Below are 16625 nucleotides of genomic sequence, written 5' to 3' on the forward strand. Positions count from 1 at the left end.
AGTAATTTTATACCCACTAAATAAAACGCGTGAACCGCTGGTTTAAGAGACCCAAGCAAAAGGTCTCCTAAGAATCACTTGCTTAACATCTTGGCATTCTCAGTTTGGAATAGAAATTCAACTGTGCTTTCTGCTATATCTCACTCTGAGCAGGCCTCCCACGCTCCCAGGAACCCAGAGCTCAGAGAAGATGCCACTCAGTAACTCATCTCACCATAGAGGGCATGCGCCTCCAGGAGCCGAGGGATCAGGCCCAGTTCCAAGTGTGCAGCTACCACATGGAGACTGGTGAGGAACTTTGCAAGAAGGCCCCGGTTCCCACTCTGGAGCTGGGAAAGTCAGATTGGATTCATTAGGGATGTAATGAGGCTGGTGAGGGGGACAGTCCAGTCTTGCACCCTGCCTGTGCTGCCAAGATGTAGTCGTAGGAGCTGGGACAAAGGACCTGAAGGGGGAAGGCAGGAAAACCGAAAGGAAAAAGGTAGAGGGAGCTTGGGTGGAGGGTTAACAGTGGTGGAAATGGTGGTGGTGGTCAAGGAGGAGACGGCAGAACAGCCAAAAGCCATTCCTTGGGAGAAGTTGCCTATAGGATCTGGGGACTAACCAGGTGATAAGGCAGGTCTCCCAGAGCTTCAGGAGGGCAAGTTCGGAAGGCACCTGAGGCATCAGGGTCACACTGTCTTCCAGAGCTGAGCTGCAGGTGTGGGTCACAGGAACAGACTTGAAACGGGCTGGGCCCTGAAGCATCTTCAAAGATCACATCCCTCAGGCTACAGAGAGAGCCACCCACCCGCTGGGGTGGCGAGGGGCCAGTCGATGGGGAGCCCCAAGTGGGTGACCCTGGCCTCCAGGCCCAGGCCCTGCGCTCAGCGCCCGGGGTTAACAAGGCTGCAGTCACCTGCGATGAGGATGTGCGCCATCTTCTCCAGCTCCCGCCTCTTCCCATAGCGACACTTAGCCGCTGTTCTCAGGGGCCCATCATGGAGGCAAAGCCGGGCGCCAGGGCGCTCCAGGGGGCCCTCCCCTAGCAACCTGACCCCGTGTTGGGGGGAGAAGGCAGCAAAGAAGAGGGAAGAGTCCTGTCAGTGAGCATCCTGGCACAGCTGTGGGTTCCCATTCCCACCTCAAACAGTGGCAACCTGAGTGACAGCCATTCAGGGTCTAGGAGACAGGTGTCGGGGCTATCCCGAGGGAAGGGGAAGGAGAGAGGCTCACATGGGGCCCTGGCTCAAAGACAGGGAGACACAAGAAGTCAGTGGAAGCTCAGCTGGGGGCACCCGTACCTGCGCAGACTCTGGACGAGGTAGGCAAACGGGCCCATAGGGTAAGGGTCCCCAATGTTACCAGCAGCCACTGCTTCTTCCCAGGTCTTGGGCACCCTGGGCAGCATCCGCCACGCACTCAACACTCCATGCAATTGGTCCACAGTCAGACCTGAAAACCCAAGTTCTCTGAGGCCCTAAACCACACAGCGCACCCATCCCCATGACACCTAGTCCCTCCTTGCACTGCTTGCTGAGACCCAAATACAACCAAGGTCATCCAACCCAAGCCCATTCCAAGCACTGACCACTGCGTGTGACCTCAAGAGTGGCCAGAGCTTGAGGAAGGACATCGGGGCCATGCTCTTGCTCCAGGGTGCCCAGGATGTGTTGCAACAGCAGGGGGACGGTGGCAGGCAGGGTCCGGAGTCTCTCGGACACCTGGGAGAGGAGGAGGAGGGGCTGTGGTCAGTGAGCGGATGGGGAAACACAGCTTTGGTTGTGGGTCAGGGAGGGGCAGCAGGAGAAGTGGTGGGAAGGGAGGAAAAGGAAAGAAAAACTCAGTGTGAGGGGTGGTGAGGATGGGGAAGGGTGATCACAAGGTGGCAAAGGATGAGAGTGGGAGAAAGTGAGGGACGGGGACGAAAGAGGCTGAATGGAGAATGGGAAGCGGGATTAGGATTTGGCTGAGGAGTGAGGCTTACATCCTCAACTGACCTGCTCATAGAGCGTGAAGAGCCTCAGGTGATCGGTGACCAAGCGCAGGTAGAGCGGCAGGGCTGAGCCCCGCTTCACCAGCAGCAGCCGCATCTGACGAGACTCAGAGGACTCAGGGCGAGCACCAGAGCCTGCACACAGCCAGCCGTCCGCCCTGCCCTCCACCCCGGCACTAATCCCACTGTGGGCAGTGTCTCCTCCGAGAGCCCCCACCAGGGCAGAGATCCATGGCACTGCCTCAGGACATGGCCATCCCTTCCCTACATGGCTCTGCCCAGCCCGCCCTGCTCTCAGGGAAACCCTGGGGTTCGGCCAACCCCACTCGGCAACCACAGCTTCCTCCTCACCTCGCCCAGACAGGCCCTGGAGAGGCCATTCACTGGGGGAAAGGATTGGGTGATATAATTATATAGAGAATCACAGTTATCTTATTAACAACTCCCCCTGGCACAGAGTTCCTGAGAAAGTGGAGGAGTTGGTCCCAGGGTCCTCCCAGCTCCCAGACACACCCCGCACACCGACCAGCCCTGGCCTATGTCCAACCTGGTTGTTAAAAGGTGACTCCTCCAGCCGCTTCCCGTACAGAGCCAGCTCCTCTCGCACCAGGCAGGCCCGGGCAGATGGCTCCAGGGGCCCCAGGGCCACCACGCGGGCACCTTGGCTCTGCTCTAGGGCCTCCCCCAGGCCTGAATCACTAGACACGCTCAGCACCAGGTGCACCCACTGGGGTATTTGGGCAACAGGGTAAGAGATGAAGAAGGAAAAGGAGGAGAACACCGTTGGAGAGGCCCCTCCCTCCCTACTGCATCCCACCCCCACCTCCTTCTCACACTCACCCGGGGAAGGGTCTTTGGGATCCAGTCTGAGATCAGCTGCCCGTGCTGGTCCACCAACCTGTCAGCCCCATCGATGATCAGCACCAGAGGCTGGCCAGTTTTCAGGGACTGAGCAGCCTTGGGCAGCAGCCTCTTCTGCAGCTCCCACACCAGGCCCCTGTGTATGGAGGGAAGGACCAGGGTCAGCAGGGGTGGTGCCACGTGGTACCCACAAGGCTGGACTAATGGGGGGAAACACACCGGTAGGTGTTGGGGAGAGCACTTGGCTCTTGCAGCCGGCTATGCAGATAGGCACAGAGGCGTCTGAGCAGGATGAGGGCAAGAGCCTGGTCAGGGCGGGCCCCTGAAAAGTGGAAGAAGACTAAGGTGGCCACTGTGGCCCCATCAGGAGCCTGTAGGGCCGACACAAGGGACGCCTGCATGGGAAGAGGACAGAAAACATAGTCACATATCACACGCACAAGCTCCCTGGGTCCTTCCTCAGCTCACACAGCCGTCCCTCCCTCCCAGGCCTCTGAGACTGTACCAGGAAGGCAGTCTTGCCCTGTCCCAACTGTCCAGTCACCAGGCTCAGGCCCCCTTGGTGCTGCATCAGCTGCTGAACTGTGTCCCGAAGAAGGCGCGGCCGGGCAGGACTCGGTGGGGTCTGCAGCTGCTGGAAGGTGGCCTGGACCACGTCATCATCTGGGATGGATGCTGGCTGCTCTGGCTGGGCCCCAGGCTGAGGGCACATGGGAAAGTGAACATCTATGTTTCCATGCTCCTCAGGACCCCAGGCCTAAAATTCACAGAGCTCCCACCAAGTTACTTCTCGCCCAGGACTATCCGGACCTCCCTCCCCTAGTCCACTCCCCTGGCCACCAGCACTCCTGCTGACCTGGAGGTAAAGCTTCTGGATCATACTCCATACATCCTGCAGAACCAGCTGCCCAAACTCCTCCAGCCCTACAACATAGGGCCGGCCAGCTGCCACCCCACCCCACTCACAGGGGTATCTGTGGGCAAAGCAAGCACAAGCAGTCAGAGCAGGCCTGGTCCCCCTCCCATCTCTCCCTGCAGGTGCGCTCCCCCTCTCCCAGCTCACCTGCGACAAGTGATCCCTTTCTGTCTGCTCAGGTAGCTCTTCAGTTCTGAGATCCGAAGTGCAGCCTCTTCAGACTCAGAAGTAAAGTCAGATTTCCAGGCATCCGGTACAGAGCTGACCACCAAAGATACCCCAAGAGTGGAGCTGGACTCAGACCCCAGCCTCTCTCTACCTCCAACCACCAGACCTGGCTGTAATTCCCTGAAACTCAATTGGAGATCTCCCGACTTCAGTTACAAGGCTGCTTTGGTGCTGCAAGGCAAGCTCTCTGGTCCCTGTTTCTCTCTTCCAAGCCCCCCTCTGATACTCTGACTGTCGGGCAGGGAAGACATGTCCACTAAGCCAGTCTGGCCTTCTGCGGAGGCTGAGGCCCGGAGGCAACAGAAGGTACCTGAGGAAGCTGGAATCCCGGAAGTAGATGAGAGGTTGGGCAGAGGGCCTGCAGGCGGAGGCCCCGATTCAGGAACTGCATTACCTCCATCTCTGTCACAGAGCGACCTGAAGGGTACTGCTGGGCCTGCAAGGAGAGGGCAGAGAGCAGGCGGGCTAGTGCTGGTCACACTAGCCCCTCCGTGAGACCTGCCAAGACGCCAGGGCCCCTTCATCTCAGTAACGCGCCTCTCTCCCTCCAGACACAAGCCAACAGAATGCAGCTAATAGCTCAACGTTCAGTGAATGCCTATTACAGGTTGAGCATTTTTTTAAATAGATTTCTAATTCTCACAATAACCTTACAATACAGATGTTATTGTTTCTTCTCAATATATGAAGAATTGAGGCTAGATTACTCTAAACTGTTTTTCACAATGGCAGAAGGGAGATCAGAACCCGGCTGTCTGATAGCAAAACCTAAACAGACCTACCGCTTACTTCTCACATCCCAGAGCCAAGCCACAGGTATCTCTCAAAGGAATTCCCTCATCTAGGACTTGGTCACTCACAGAACCATCTGCCTGTTTCAAGTCCCAAGGGTCTGCCTGTGCATAGTCCCAGGGTTCTGAACACACGTTGGCTTCTCTCACCCCCACCCCAACCTTTGTTTCCTCCCCAGATCCTGTTCCAGTTTTGTCTGACTTACCCAGCGGAAGTGAGGATGGTCAGGGAGGCTGTAGCTGGGGGGAACATAGCCATAGCGGGAGCCCAGGATCCCCACAAACAGCTGCGAGTTCTCCACCTCCCCGAGGCACACTTCCAGTTGTCTGCAGGATGGTTAGGGGGACACCGCGTCAGGGAGATGGAGTCCTGGCTCACAGCTGACAGCATCCAAGGAGCAACCCCCTGCCCGCAGCCCTCAGCCATCCTCGCAGCCCCAACCCTGCCCACACCAGTTCCATCTCTCAAGCCCCTCAACCGCGACCCAGCCCCTCTTCCCTGTGACCTCCACACCTGTTCCGACGGGTCTCCTCCTCAGTGACACCCCAGCGCAGGTCGATGGCGTGAAGGCTGATGCAGTAGGGGGCCACTCGGGCCTGCAGTGCGGGCAGCAGGGACCTCAGCAGCAGGTCCCGCTCCCCATGCATGTCCCGGAAGGTGGAGGAAATGAAAAGCCGGATGCTGCGCCATCTGCGGGCAAACTAGGGGTCAGCCCCACAGCCCAGCTCCACAGATGGGGCTGTGTCCGCTCTTCTGCACTGAGCATGGGCCCAGAATACCCTGCTTAGCACCTCAAATGCAGGGCCCTGGAAATTAAACCCCACTTGCCATGTCTCATGCACCCATCCTGTGTCAGCAACAATTATTATGCACCTACTATCTGCCGGTGAAATGCTCACGACAGCACTATGAGGTGAGCACAATCATCATCTCCATTTTACTGATCAAGAAACTACAGCTAAAGACATCAAGCAACTAGCCCACGTTTCAAGCGACTATTTGGCAGAGCCAGGATGGGAGAGCCAGAGCCTGCGCCCTGAAGCCCTCTGCCTGAGCCCTGGCTGTATGTCGCCAGTGCCTGCTGCCCGCCTCACATTCTAACCCCCTTTCCCTAGTAGAGAAAGGGGGTGTGTGCTCACCATCAGACAATTTCCTGTGTTCAAGAAACCCCTGCCTGGGGAAGAGGACACAGACCTCAGTGAATACAAGCAGCAGCATCTCAACAGCTAGAACCGCAGGCACCCATTTCTCCAGGTTCCTACAGAAGCCCCTCCCAACTCACAAAGGCCAAAACACAGACTGACCCAAGCTGGGAGATAGGAGCCAGGGGGCTTGGAGTATTCTCTTCCAGTGGCCGGAGAGACTGGACCCCTGTCTTTCCTGGGGGAGGCGGAATCTTGAATATTTTGTCCATTTGGCCTACATGTTCTAGAAGGCGGGAGGCCCCACGCTCTGCGATGAACCTGACATAAAGAGCGACAAAATAAGTGAGAGCGAAATAGCGGAGACTCAGGAAGATCTTCCAAGAGGGCCGAGGACAAAGATATGGCTAAATTAGGCCACCCAGTGAAGTGGGGCTGCTTAACAAGTTGACAATATACAGTAAGTGTAGACTGGATATCAGCGAGACAGCAGAATCACAGGAATGAAGGGACAGAGAAGAAACCCAGTTACAGCCCCTTCTGCTGTGTGCGTGGCTATTATAGGCTTTCTGTTGGGCCAGGGGCAACTGGGCTGAAAGAAGGGGTAAAAATTAAGGTCATGCCAGTCTGGGCTTGATCAGCCCTGTACCAGCCGTGAAAGCTCCCTGGAGAAGGAGGGAAGTGCATGAGGCTTCCTAACAGGAGTGGGGGACAATGTGTGGCATCCAAAGGAAAAGGCAGGGGAGAAAACAAGTAAATGTGAAGCCTAGTGGTAGAGAGAAAGAGAAAGTTAAGAGTTTGTTAGATTTGGCATAAGTAAATAAAGTGAACATAGGATTTCCCCTGAAATGGAACGGAACAGAGGCCACAGAGAACGAACAGAAGTGACGTGACCAACTCTTGAGTTATTCCCTTAAAAGCAAACAGTACAATCTCCCATGTCCCCTTTTCTCCTTTCCTACTAGATGTAATACAAAAATGATGGCCGGAGCTGGAGCAGCCATCTTGAACTATGAGGTGGAAGCAGAGTATTTGAAGATGGTAGAGCAACAAGATAGAAGGTGCCTGGGTCTCTGTAACACTGTTGTTGCCATGCCTAGACAGCTATAAAGAAGGAATAAACTTTTATCTCGCTTAAAAAAGGAAGTGAATGGAGCAGAGGCCACAGATAATCTCTAAAAGATGTTCTAACAAAGCCCCCAGCCTCTTCAGTGTCCATCCTGTACTTACTTCAGTATCCCATCAGTACAGCCTGAGAGAGTCACATCATTGGGATTCATATCTTGATATCTGGCAAAGGAAGAAGCAGCCACTACTGGTCAGAATCAGTGCCAAGAACACAGAGCCACTGCCCCTAACACTCCAGGATGGACACCCCACCTCTGCACTTTTACTAGAGTTCAGTGCTAGGCTGGGACTGGGGCGGACCATCACAAAGGGGTATGGAGCCAGGCTGAAGGCTTCAGGGAAGGTTCCAGCACATGAACCACAACAGAGGTAAGAGGCAGAAACGGGGAGGGGCCTGGTGAGTGGGAGTGTCCTGAGCTTTAGTGGGGTAGGCAGGAAACATGGATCACTCTCCACTGGCACCGGGGAAGGAGTGTGAGCGCCCTCACAGGTATCCCGTCCTTCTCAGGAGAACACCAACAAAGAGGCACTTCGGATTCACGTGCTGCCAGAAAAGCTGTTTGGCCGCATTTATCGATTTCTCATCCATCTGTTGGCCAAAGACGATGACCCTGTCCACCTGTAAGACGAAAGGAGAGGGGCTGAGACCAGGAACAGAGGGATAGCAGAGGTGGCAAAGAGCTCAGGACATCAAGAGAAGAGATCTCTCAGAAGTAGGAGGTCAGGAGGACTCGGAGTGGGGTGGAAACGGCCTTTCCTGAGAGCACCTAGGCTGGAAAAAGCCACTATACTCTGACTTGAGGGGCATCAAAGCAGAGTGTGGGATTGCCAAAATATGGAAGCAACCTAAGTGCCCAGCAACAGGTGACTGGATAAAGAAGATGAGGTGTGTATATATATACAGTAGAATATTACTCAGCCACAAAAAAGAATGGTATTCTGCCATTTGCAGCAACATGATGGACCTGGAGGGCATTATGCTAAGCAAAATAAGTCAGACAGAGAAAGACAAATTTTGTATAATGTCACTTATATTGTGGAATCTAAAAATTACAACAAACTAGTGAATAAAACAAAAAAGAAGCAGACTCAACAGATACAGAGAACAAACCAGTGGTTACCATTTAGGGGCAGGGGCAATGTAGGGGTGGCGGAGTGGGAGGTACAAATTATTGGGTGTAAGAATAAGCTCCAGGATGTATTGTACAATAGGAAATATAGCCAGTATTTTATAATAATTGTATATAGAAAGTAACCTTTAAAAAGTATATAAAGTTTTTTTTAATTTTTAATAAAAAATAGAGTTTGAGGTAGTGATAGTGTGAAGCTGGCTAATTCAGGCTCACAAGAACTTACTGTCAAACTTTTAGGAATTCTGTGAGCCAGCTGTTAAGCATGGCCACCATTAAATATTAAATTGTGTAAGATTACAATTGAATATATTAAACACAAAGGTAATAGACACTAAAAAGTCATCACTTCCTAATTATTTTACTACATTTCACCATTATCTACTCTTGACCTTACTTACATCTATTTTATCTATATTGTGGGAATACTATATAAACGTGTGCTCCTGAGCACCTCCTCCCAACTCTGTGTTCACTGACAGCATGTTGGTAGCTTGAGATCAGCCATGGAAGGCGTATTTACACCATGGAAATTAGCAAATGCTATTAACCAAGACTTATGTTTCCAGATTGCTGGTTGTTAAATATCTACCAGCATACCCTGAGTTAGGGGTCGCAGCCAGCAGGGTATTGTGCATAGCTTGCAAGGAAGCTTTGAGAAATGAGATACATTGTGTGGAGGAAAATGTAGGGGAGGACGGGGTTTCTCAGGGACTGGGCAGTACTCACAGGGACCCTTTGGGTAGCCAGGGACAGCAAGTGCTTCCCCAAAGTAGGCAGGGACCATTCATACTTTTCATCCAACTCCTGAAGGAAAGAGACTCATGTCACGTGGTTGCATAGGAGACGGTCAGTAAGTGACAAACATTACAGTCTGTTCGGGAAATCCTCAGAACTGAGTATATCCAAGCCCTTCCTGACTAATCAGGCTGTTTCCAGGCCTCTGTCCATTCATATATGTCTGCATGGTGGGGGTGGGGGTCCAACCTGGACTTGAGCTTGGAGATCTGTGGCAGTCCTCAGGATACCTTCTTCTGCCTTAATCACAACAGCCTTCACAGTGCTTCCTCCACACAGCAAAAGGTCCACCTGCTCTGCCCGAGCCACCATCATCCCAATCAGCAGCAGCACGTAGTTCAGAGGGGGCTGATTGGACAAGCATCAGAGTGAAGTAAGGCTCCCCTGCTTTAAAATCCACCTCTGTCCAGCCCCGCCCTGGGGGCCAATGTCTCCACTGGCTGGGGAAAAGTGGGCAAAGTCCCCAATGAAGAAAGGACAGCTTCAGCAGCCCCCAGGAAGAGCTGACAGGGAAGGAAGGTAGAGAAGGGCCAGGGTCCCCGCCCAAATTCAACAATGGGATGTAAGGAGGTGGAAGTGATGCATATTTTGGTGACAGAAATTAGAGAGTATTAAGGACCAGCCAAATGTGAAAAGTTACTGATATAATCCATGAACAGGCTCGAGACCACATTCTAGGAATTGTCCATAGGAACCAAGGTCTGATGTCAGGAAGCCAATTAGTCCTGAGGGCTTGCATGGGAGATCCAGGTCGGGAACAGGATGCCTCTCAGGATTCCCAGCATCCTACCAATCACCCCCACCTGTTTATTACTTTTACCCCTTGTGGGTTGCTCTTGGGAAGGATCCTGTCTGCACCCGCATCCATCAGATAGACCAAGAGGGTGCGGCCCGGCAGTGGCGGTAGGCTGTGTTTAACAGAGAGGTTCACGGCTGTCTCCAGGGCCTGTCGATACCGAGCTAGCATCTCACAGTCAAATTTCCACTGTCTGCAGGCAGGAAAGATACAGACAGAGGGCTCAGGGGCTTCCCCGTTTGCCACTTTGAGGCAGATGGGAAGACGAACACTTGCCAGTCACGTATGAAGTCTTCACCCGCTCCCCCTCCACAGCCCGTCTGCGATGTCAGTAGAGAAAACAGGGCCACAGCTTCCCCTTGCCTCATCCCACAGGATCCTCCTATTCCATTCTCATGGCTGGAGGGAAGTCATTTGTAGACCCCCTCTCTGAAAGTGCTGGCCATGCTTACCACATCAATCCATACTTACTTCATGAGGCAAGATTTAACTACCACCTATTTTTAAATTATAATTTAAAGAACAAATGTTAACTTCTTACTCTGAAAAATGGCAATCAAAGGAGAAAGAACTGAACATTCATCCTACCTTTCCAAGACAATCTCTATTCAAAGTAACCAAATAGCTTTAGTTCATGAGGGAGGTTCTTTTTAGAGTTCTAGGTAATAAATACAGAGAATGATAGAAAACAACTTCATTCTGTAACTGCTAATGAAACAATTGATTCAGGCCAAGAACGTCAATGGGTAAACCGTTCATCTTACAGTGGAGAAATCAGGCTCTCGTCACTTAAAAGCACAGATCAATCACCACCACTGGACTTTTTGTGCCTCCTGGTCCTGTACCCTATCAGGAGGCAAAAATTCTGGTGGTCTTACTCATAGTGTACAAAGGATCATCTACAAAATACTCTTGCAAGAAAAAAAAAAGTTAAATCTGAATCTATTCAAGCTTTTAGGGTTAATGCCCAGGGTCCATGAAATAGAGAAACAAATCAGATGACACTGAAGAAGCAGACAAATCTAGAATGTGGGACATTCTCTGGGGCCCCCTGAACCTGATTTTCACAGCAAGTCAATGGCATGAAAACAATTAAAAGATTGTAACAGATTTAAGAGACTTAATAACTAACTGTAATGTGTGTGTGCCTTATTTGGATCCTGATTTGAATAAACTGTGATACTCAAAGGTAATATTTTGAAACAATGGGAAATTTGACCATAGACTAGATAATAAACGATAATACCAAGGAATTATTTTTAGTTCTGTTAGGTATATTAATGGCATTCTGATTATATGAGAAAATGTCTGTTTTAAGAGACATATGTAAAGTACAGCAGGGTAAAATAAAATATATCATATTATTTGGCATTTGTTTTTAAAAATATCTTCAGGACCTCATGCATGCTAAGCACACACTCTACCACTGAGCTATACCCTCCCCCTAGACAATAATTTAATATTACATTTAACTTAACTTTATATATAAAAATATTTTCATTTCAATATGTTAATACAAAAAATTATGAATGAGATATTTTACATCCTTTTTCACACTGTCCTCGAAATTCAGCACATCTCAGTTCCCATTAGCCACGTTTCAAGTGCTCAATAGCCACATGTGGCCAGCAAAGACATACCGTTTGGACTTCACCCTCGGCTTAATTCTTTAATGGCCTGTGTTCAGCCACTATTTCACTGATTCTGGCAAGTTCTGGCCACTGAGCCTACTAGAAGGTCAGATGAACCCTGCATTTGTCTTAAATGAAAATGAATGAAGATACTGTGGAAACACCTAAAAGGCAGAGTGCTGGGACTTCACCAAGCTTACAGAACAGGTTTTATGATGACTTTGAGTCCGTTTGATGATAACTATCTTTATATGCATCAAAAGAAAAAGGAAAGTCAATGGGTCAGAAAACACACAGAGGGAGAGAAACAAAAAGAAAAACAAACAGATATCACAGAGAAGAAAAAGAAAGAAAAGTGGGAACCAGAGCAGAAGCAGAGAGGCACTCTCATGCACTAAGAGAAAGGGAAATGCCACACAGGCGGGCAGAATACACGGAAACCAGTGAAACAAGAACAGATAACAAGGTGGAGGCCCAAACACAGGTTCTGTTTCGCAGTTCTCCCTTGGACAATGTCAAAGACAAGGTTCGCTGTGCAAGCAACCTGACCCAGGCAAGTCTCAGCCACTGGGATGACTAACAAGCACGAGCTTACAGAATAAAAGCTGGGGTTCCCAGATGACTCCCAGGCTCTTTCTGGGTGCCTCTTGTTGCCCACCTTCTGCTCCCAGCTAGCACACACTCACACACAAACCTGGCCTTGTGTAGTCTCAGCTTCGCCCGCTTGAGCTGATCGTATACCACAGGCATCATCATGGCTGCCCGAAGTTCCCGACGACTTGGTTTGCAAGACTGCCAGGAATAGTACTTCTTGCCATATCTTGCGTTTTTAATTAATATCTGCCTTACCAGTTTTGTGTTGGAAGGAAATGGCAATGCTGTGTGGTGACAGGGAAGTATCTGAGTCAGGCAGCTTCTATTTCCTCATCTTGTCCTCCCATCAGTACCTGTCCTGAGTCCTGACCCTGGGAGCTGGCCAGCATCTGACCTCTGCCCGCCCCACACCCTGAGACTGGAAGGCAAGAGGCTGAAAAATACCAGGGCTGCTGTCTCATCTATTCTCAGACATGAAAGACAGACAGGAGTTGGAAGAAGAGAGATAATACCTTTTTTTTCAAGTTGAGCCTCAAGGGCATTGATGGAATCATGAGCATTAAGGAATCTGAATGGAAACTGCCGACTGTGAATCACTGACTTCTGCAAAGAAAGAGCAGGGTCATGAGCAGAGAATCAGGGAGTACGGGGTGCATCAAGGGCTTCAGGTACAAGGAAGGTGAGATAACCACTCTGCTAAACTAGTGGGAAGGTGAGGAAGAACGAAATGGATATTAGAGAAAGGTGGAGAAGAATAAAGAAAGACATCATGCATGGAGACAACCTAAATGTTCATTGACAGATGGCTGGATAAAGAAGTTGTGGTATATTTATACAATGGAATACTACTAAGCCATTAAGAGGAATAAAATAATGCCACTTGCAGCAACATGGATGAACCTGGAGATCACCATTCTAAGTGAAGTAAGTCAGAAAGAAAAAGAAAAATATCATATGATATCACTCATATATGAAATCTAAAAAAAAAAAAGACACAAATGAACTTATTTACAAAACAGAAACAGACTCACAGACATAGAATACAAACTTATGGTTACCAGAGGAGAAAGGGGGTGGGAAAGGATAAACTGGGAGCCTGAGATTTGCAGATACTAACTACTATATATATAAAATACATATACAACAAGTTTCTTCTGTATAGTACAGGAAACTATATTCAATATCTTGCAGTAACCTTTAATGAAAAAGAATATGAAAATGAATATATGTATGTCTGTGTATGACTGAAACATTACAGCTGTACATCAGAAATGGACACAACACTGTAAACTGACTATACTTCAATTAAAAAAAAAAGAAAGAAAGATGTCATGTGAGAATATGAGAGGAGGTGAAAAAGAAAGGAGAGGAAGTAACAGAAGGTCCCCTGCTCCTTTTATATTAGACTCCCTCTGAAGTTAGTAGTCACAGAAATTATCTCAGAAAATCAAAAGGAAAGTTCTAACATTCTAATTCCTCAAAGGGATGATGAACCCCAGACCTATCTGTACCTCCACACCTGTTTACAGCCCACAAGGAAATAACTTGGTGGCTGTGACCTTCCCCAGCCACCAGGAGAAGCCTGGCTCCCCGCCCCTCACACGTACGGCATGCTGGAGTCTCTGGAGCACGAGCTCGTGGTGGTGCGTGCTGATTCCAACCCGCAGCAGGTTGCACAGATTTCGGAGCATGGCCATGAAGGGAAGCTTCCCACTGTCTGTGGAAGGTCGGGCACAGGGTGAGAAAGGCAAACAAAGGATGAGTGAGAGAGGTCAGAGAGCGGAGCAAGAAGCTCAGAGGCCATGCAGAATAGTCAGGTTGGAGGAAAGGAGGTACTAACCGGTGATCTTTCCTACTCAAAATGTTTTAAAGGTCTGGAAAGAGATAAACCGGGTTGCCTGAGCTTGGAGCAAAATCTACACTGTTTATGGGATTGGCTATATCAACAAACAACTTAGGTTATCACTTTGTCTGTTGGCACCAGCCCTGAGATTGGGCTCAACTGGCAAAATACAATTCTCTAGAGTAATGACTTCCAGAATTTTTGGAGATATTTCCTAGTACAATCTTAGTTACAAATTACATATATGTAGTACAATCATTAGTTAATATTTGTTAGTTAATAAGGTAAAGGTGAACGTAACTCCGTATTTCAAATAGTCTTCTTGATAATTCTTAAGTGTTTTGGCCAATGTCCTATAAGAGCTGATCCAACAGTCACTATTTTTATTTAAAGATAGATGAAAAAGACTTGCACTGAATCAGAATTTCACTTTTGTCTCTTTTTTATTTTTCACTTCTCCCTGTGATATGAGTATTCCCTTCAAGTCATAGTTTCTCAAGAAACTTTTTAAGGCTTATGTCACTTTTAGAGGGTTAGTTTGGTTAATACTGAATAATAATTCTAAATCTATTTACAATTCAAAGATAAGTTGCAATAAGTCACACTGTACAGAAAGCAGAGTGAGGGGGCACCACCAATGCCATTGTGCTGTGGATCTCCCACGCTTCCTCAATGAACCTCAACTATAATATGTGACATTGAACCACAGAACATGGACTCAGTGGCTAGAGTTCTATCTGTATAGCAAATACTGGAAAAATTCTTTCTTTGAGATAAAGGTAAACATAAATAGGAGTTGTGATATTTTTCCTGGGTACCCCCAGAGATGCATTCAGACACATTTAGAGACCAGGCCTATTGGTCCCCCACCCACATCCCAGGCACTAGCCATCACCATCAGCAGCTTTTATTAGGAGAGTGGTGGTACCTTTTTTAAGGTAAGTCTTATTTGAATTACAGCCAGAAGCTTTCAGCTTTCTGGAAGTCCTGGGGTTCTCTAGTCATAACTCTGATTTGCAGGCTGTGTAGAACAATTAGGTTGAGTATATAGCGTAAGTGATGTGTGACAACAACGGAACTATTGCATCCTTGGTCAATTCGTAAGCTTTGCTCACTTGTTGCTATGTATGGAGGGTTTTCTTAATATTTTATAATTTATTTATTTTTTTTAATAAGTACTGGGGATTGAACCCAGGCTCTCATGCATGCTAAGCATATGCTCTACCACTGAGCTCTACCCTCCCCCACCCTGTATGAAAGGTTTTCTAGAGCATTCTGATAATAAATTAAGTTCAATATCATATTTATGCTATTAAACAATAAAATGAATATTTATCCCATGGATTGAGAAATTCACTGATTTCATTCTAAAAAATTCATTAATGAGTTATTAATGAGCCTGTGGTTTCCAAAGAGGGGTCTGTATAGCTATTACATTTTATCTGATACTTATATTTACATATATTTATTTCTATTTTCGTACCATATTTATATAATTGCATTTTATGTATTTCCTAAAGTACATAATTTATTAGTACATGTATAAAAGTTTTAAAAATACATATACATATATTCTGGTGTATCCCAAAAATTGTTTCTGCAATATATGATCAAAAAACTCTGGAGGCCACTGGATTAGACTATGGGCATTTGTGTCAACCAAGATAAACAGCACAGTTCTGATTTTCAGGGGCAGAGAGAGGAAATGCAGATGATGCACACCAGAATCATCAGCATACTGGCTGCCATGCAGACCCCGTAATCCTGCTCTACCCAAAGTTGTATCGAACACTCAGGAAGAGGTTGTCAAGCATGTGTGTGTATGTGTGTGCGCGTGTGTGTTTTAGTTCCCATGTGATTCTGATACACACGCCACCAGTGACAACCACAAAGTGAGAGGACTGATAAGCAGCTGAGCAATTCGGGCTGCCCTGAGGACAATCTATAAATGGCAACTCACAGAGACATAAAAGCCAACTTGGGCTTCTGGAGCTCCAAAATGTGAAGTCTACAAAACTCAAGCCGTCAGAAGGCCTATAGACAGGTATTTTTCAACAGAGAGAAGTTGATTTTAAATTTTCAAAGATGAAAGAGGAAGTAGAAGAAAAACTAGAATAGAAAGAGCCTTCTAGAGTTAAAAATAAACTAGCACAAAAATAAGGAGAAAATTGAAAGTGATCTGGTCCTCCCCATTTGAACTACTTCTCTTTATCAGTGTGGGCAAATTACTTACAATATTTATGTCCTAAAAATGGGTTTTGGTGGTGATTCCAAGAGGCCATGGACCAGTCCTACCTTGTTTGGATGGGTTACACAGACAATGACACAAGTGAAATCGGAGAGAAGGCACCACTTTTGTCATGTGTTGATAAAGGCCTGGAGATCACTCAACCATGTCTGGAATTACCCACCTATGATGCCAATGCTACTCAAAGCAGGAGCCACCACCCACTTTGGTGGGGTCAATGGCAGACCTTATAAATCCAATCACTTTCAGTGATGGAACTACCAGGCAGGAGAATAACTCCACCATGCCCTGGAAATCCTCTAGTCAGAGTTCCAAATGTAGAGGCATGAACAGGGAAGAGAGGAAGGGAGCGTGACGGCCAAGGTTACTCTACCTATGAGTTCCTCCCAGACGGAAGCTTTGCTCCCCCGCAAGCTCAGCTCCCGCTCCCAGGTCAGTGGCCGGGCGAGCTTCATCCGCTTCCCAGCTCTGCTGGAATCCCAGGGCCCAGGAAGGCGACTTCGAGAAAAGGCCTGTAGGTTGGAGGGGTATCTGGGACAGAGG

At 48.4% G+C, this 16625-nt stretch overlaps 1 protein-coding gene across 1 annotated transcript in view; it reads right to left on the reverse strand.

Moving 5' to 3' along the window:
- Positions 1-16625, reverse strand: part of TEP1 (telomerase associated protein 1) — a 38284-nt gene that overhangs the window by 12900 nt on the left and 8759 nt on the right. Inside the window, 27 exon segments of the mRNA XM_014564787.2 lie at positions 215-329; positions 605-676; positions 678-694; positions 899-1032; positions 1284-1434; positions 1571-1703; positions 1980-2072; positions 2523-2702; positions 2816-2972; positions 3056-3231; positions 3342-3536; positions 3693-3810; positions 3900-4013; positions 4291-4337; positions 4339-4416; positions 4978-5098; positions 5286-5462; positions 6077-6235; positions 7145-7204; positions 7531-7661; positions 8902-8979; positions 9160-9318; positions 9791-9959; positions 12092-12275; positions 12504-12594; positions 13599-13708; positions 16456-16613. Of these exon segments, the coding sequence (XP_014420273.2) occupies positions 215-329; positions 605-676; positions 678-694; positions 899-1032; positions 1284-1434; positions 1571-1703; positions 1980-2072; positions 2523-2702; positions 2816-2972; positions 3056-3231; positions 3342-3536; positions 3693-3810; positions 3900-4013; positions 4291-4337; positions 4339-4416; positions 4978-5098; positions 5286-5462; positions 6077-6235; positions 7145-7204; positions 7531-7661; positions 8902-8979; positions 9160-9318; positions 9791-9959; positions 12092-12275; positions 12504-12594; positions 13599-13708; positions 16456-16613 (3377 nt within the window).

This window comes from Camelus ferus, chromosome 6, assembly GCF_009834535.1.
Source record: "Camelus ferus isolate YT-003-E chromosome 6, BCGSAC_Cfer_1.0, whole genome shotgun sequence".
In the NCBI taxonomy this organism is placed as follows: domain Eukaryota; kingdom Metazoa; phylum Chordata; class Mammalia; order Artiodactyla; family Camelidae; genus Camelus; species Camelus ferus.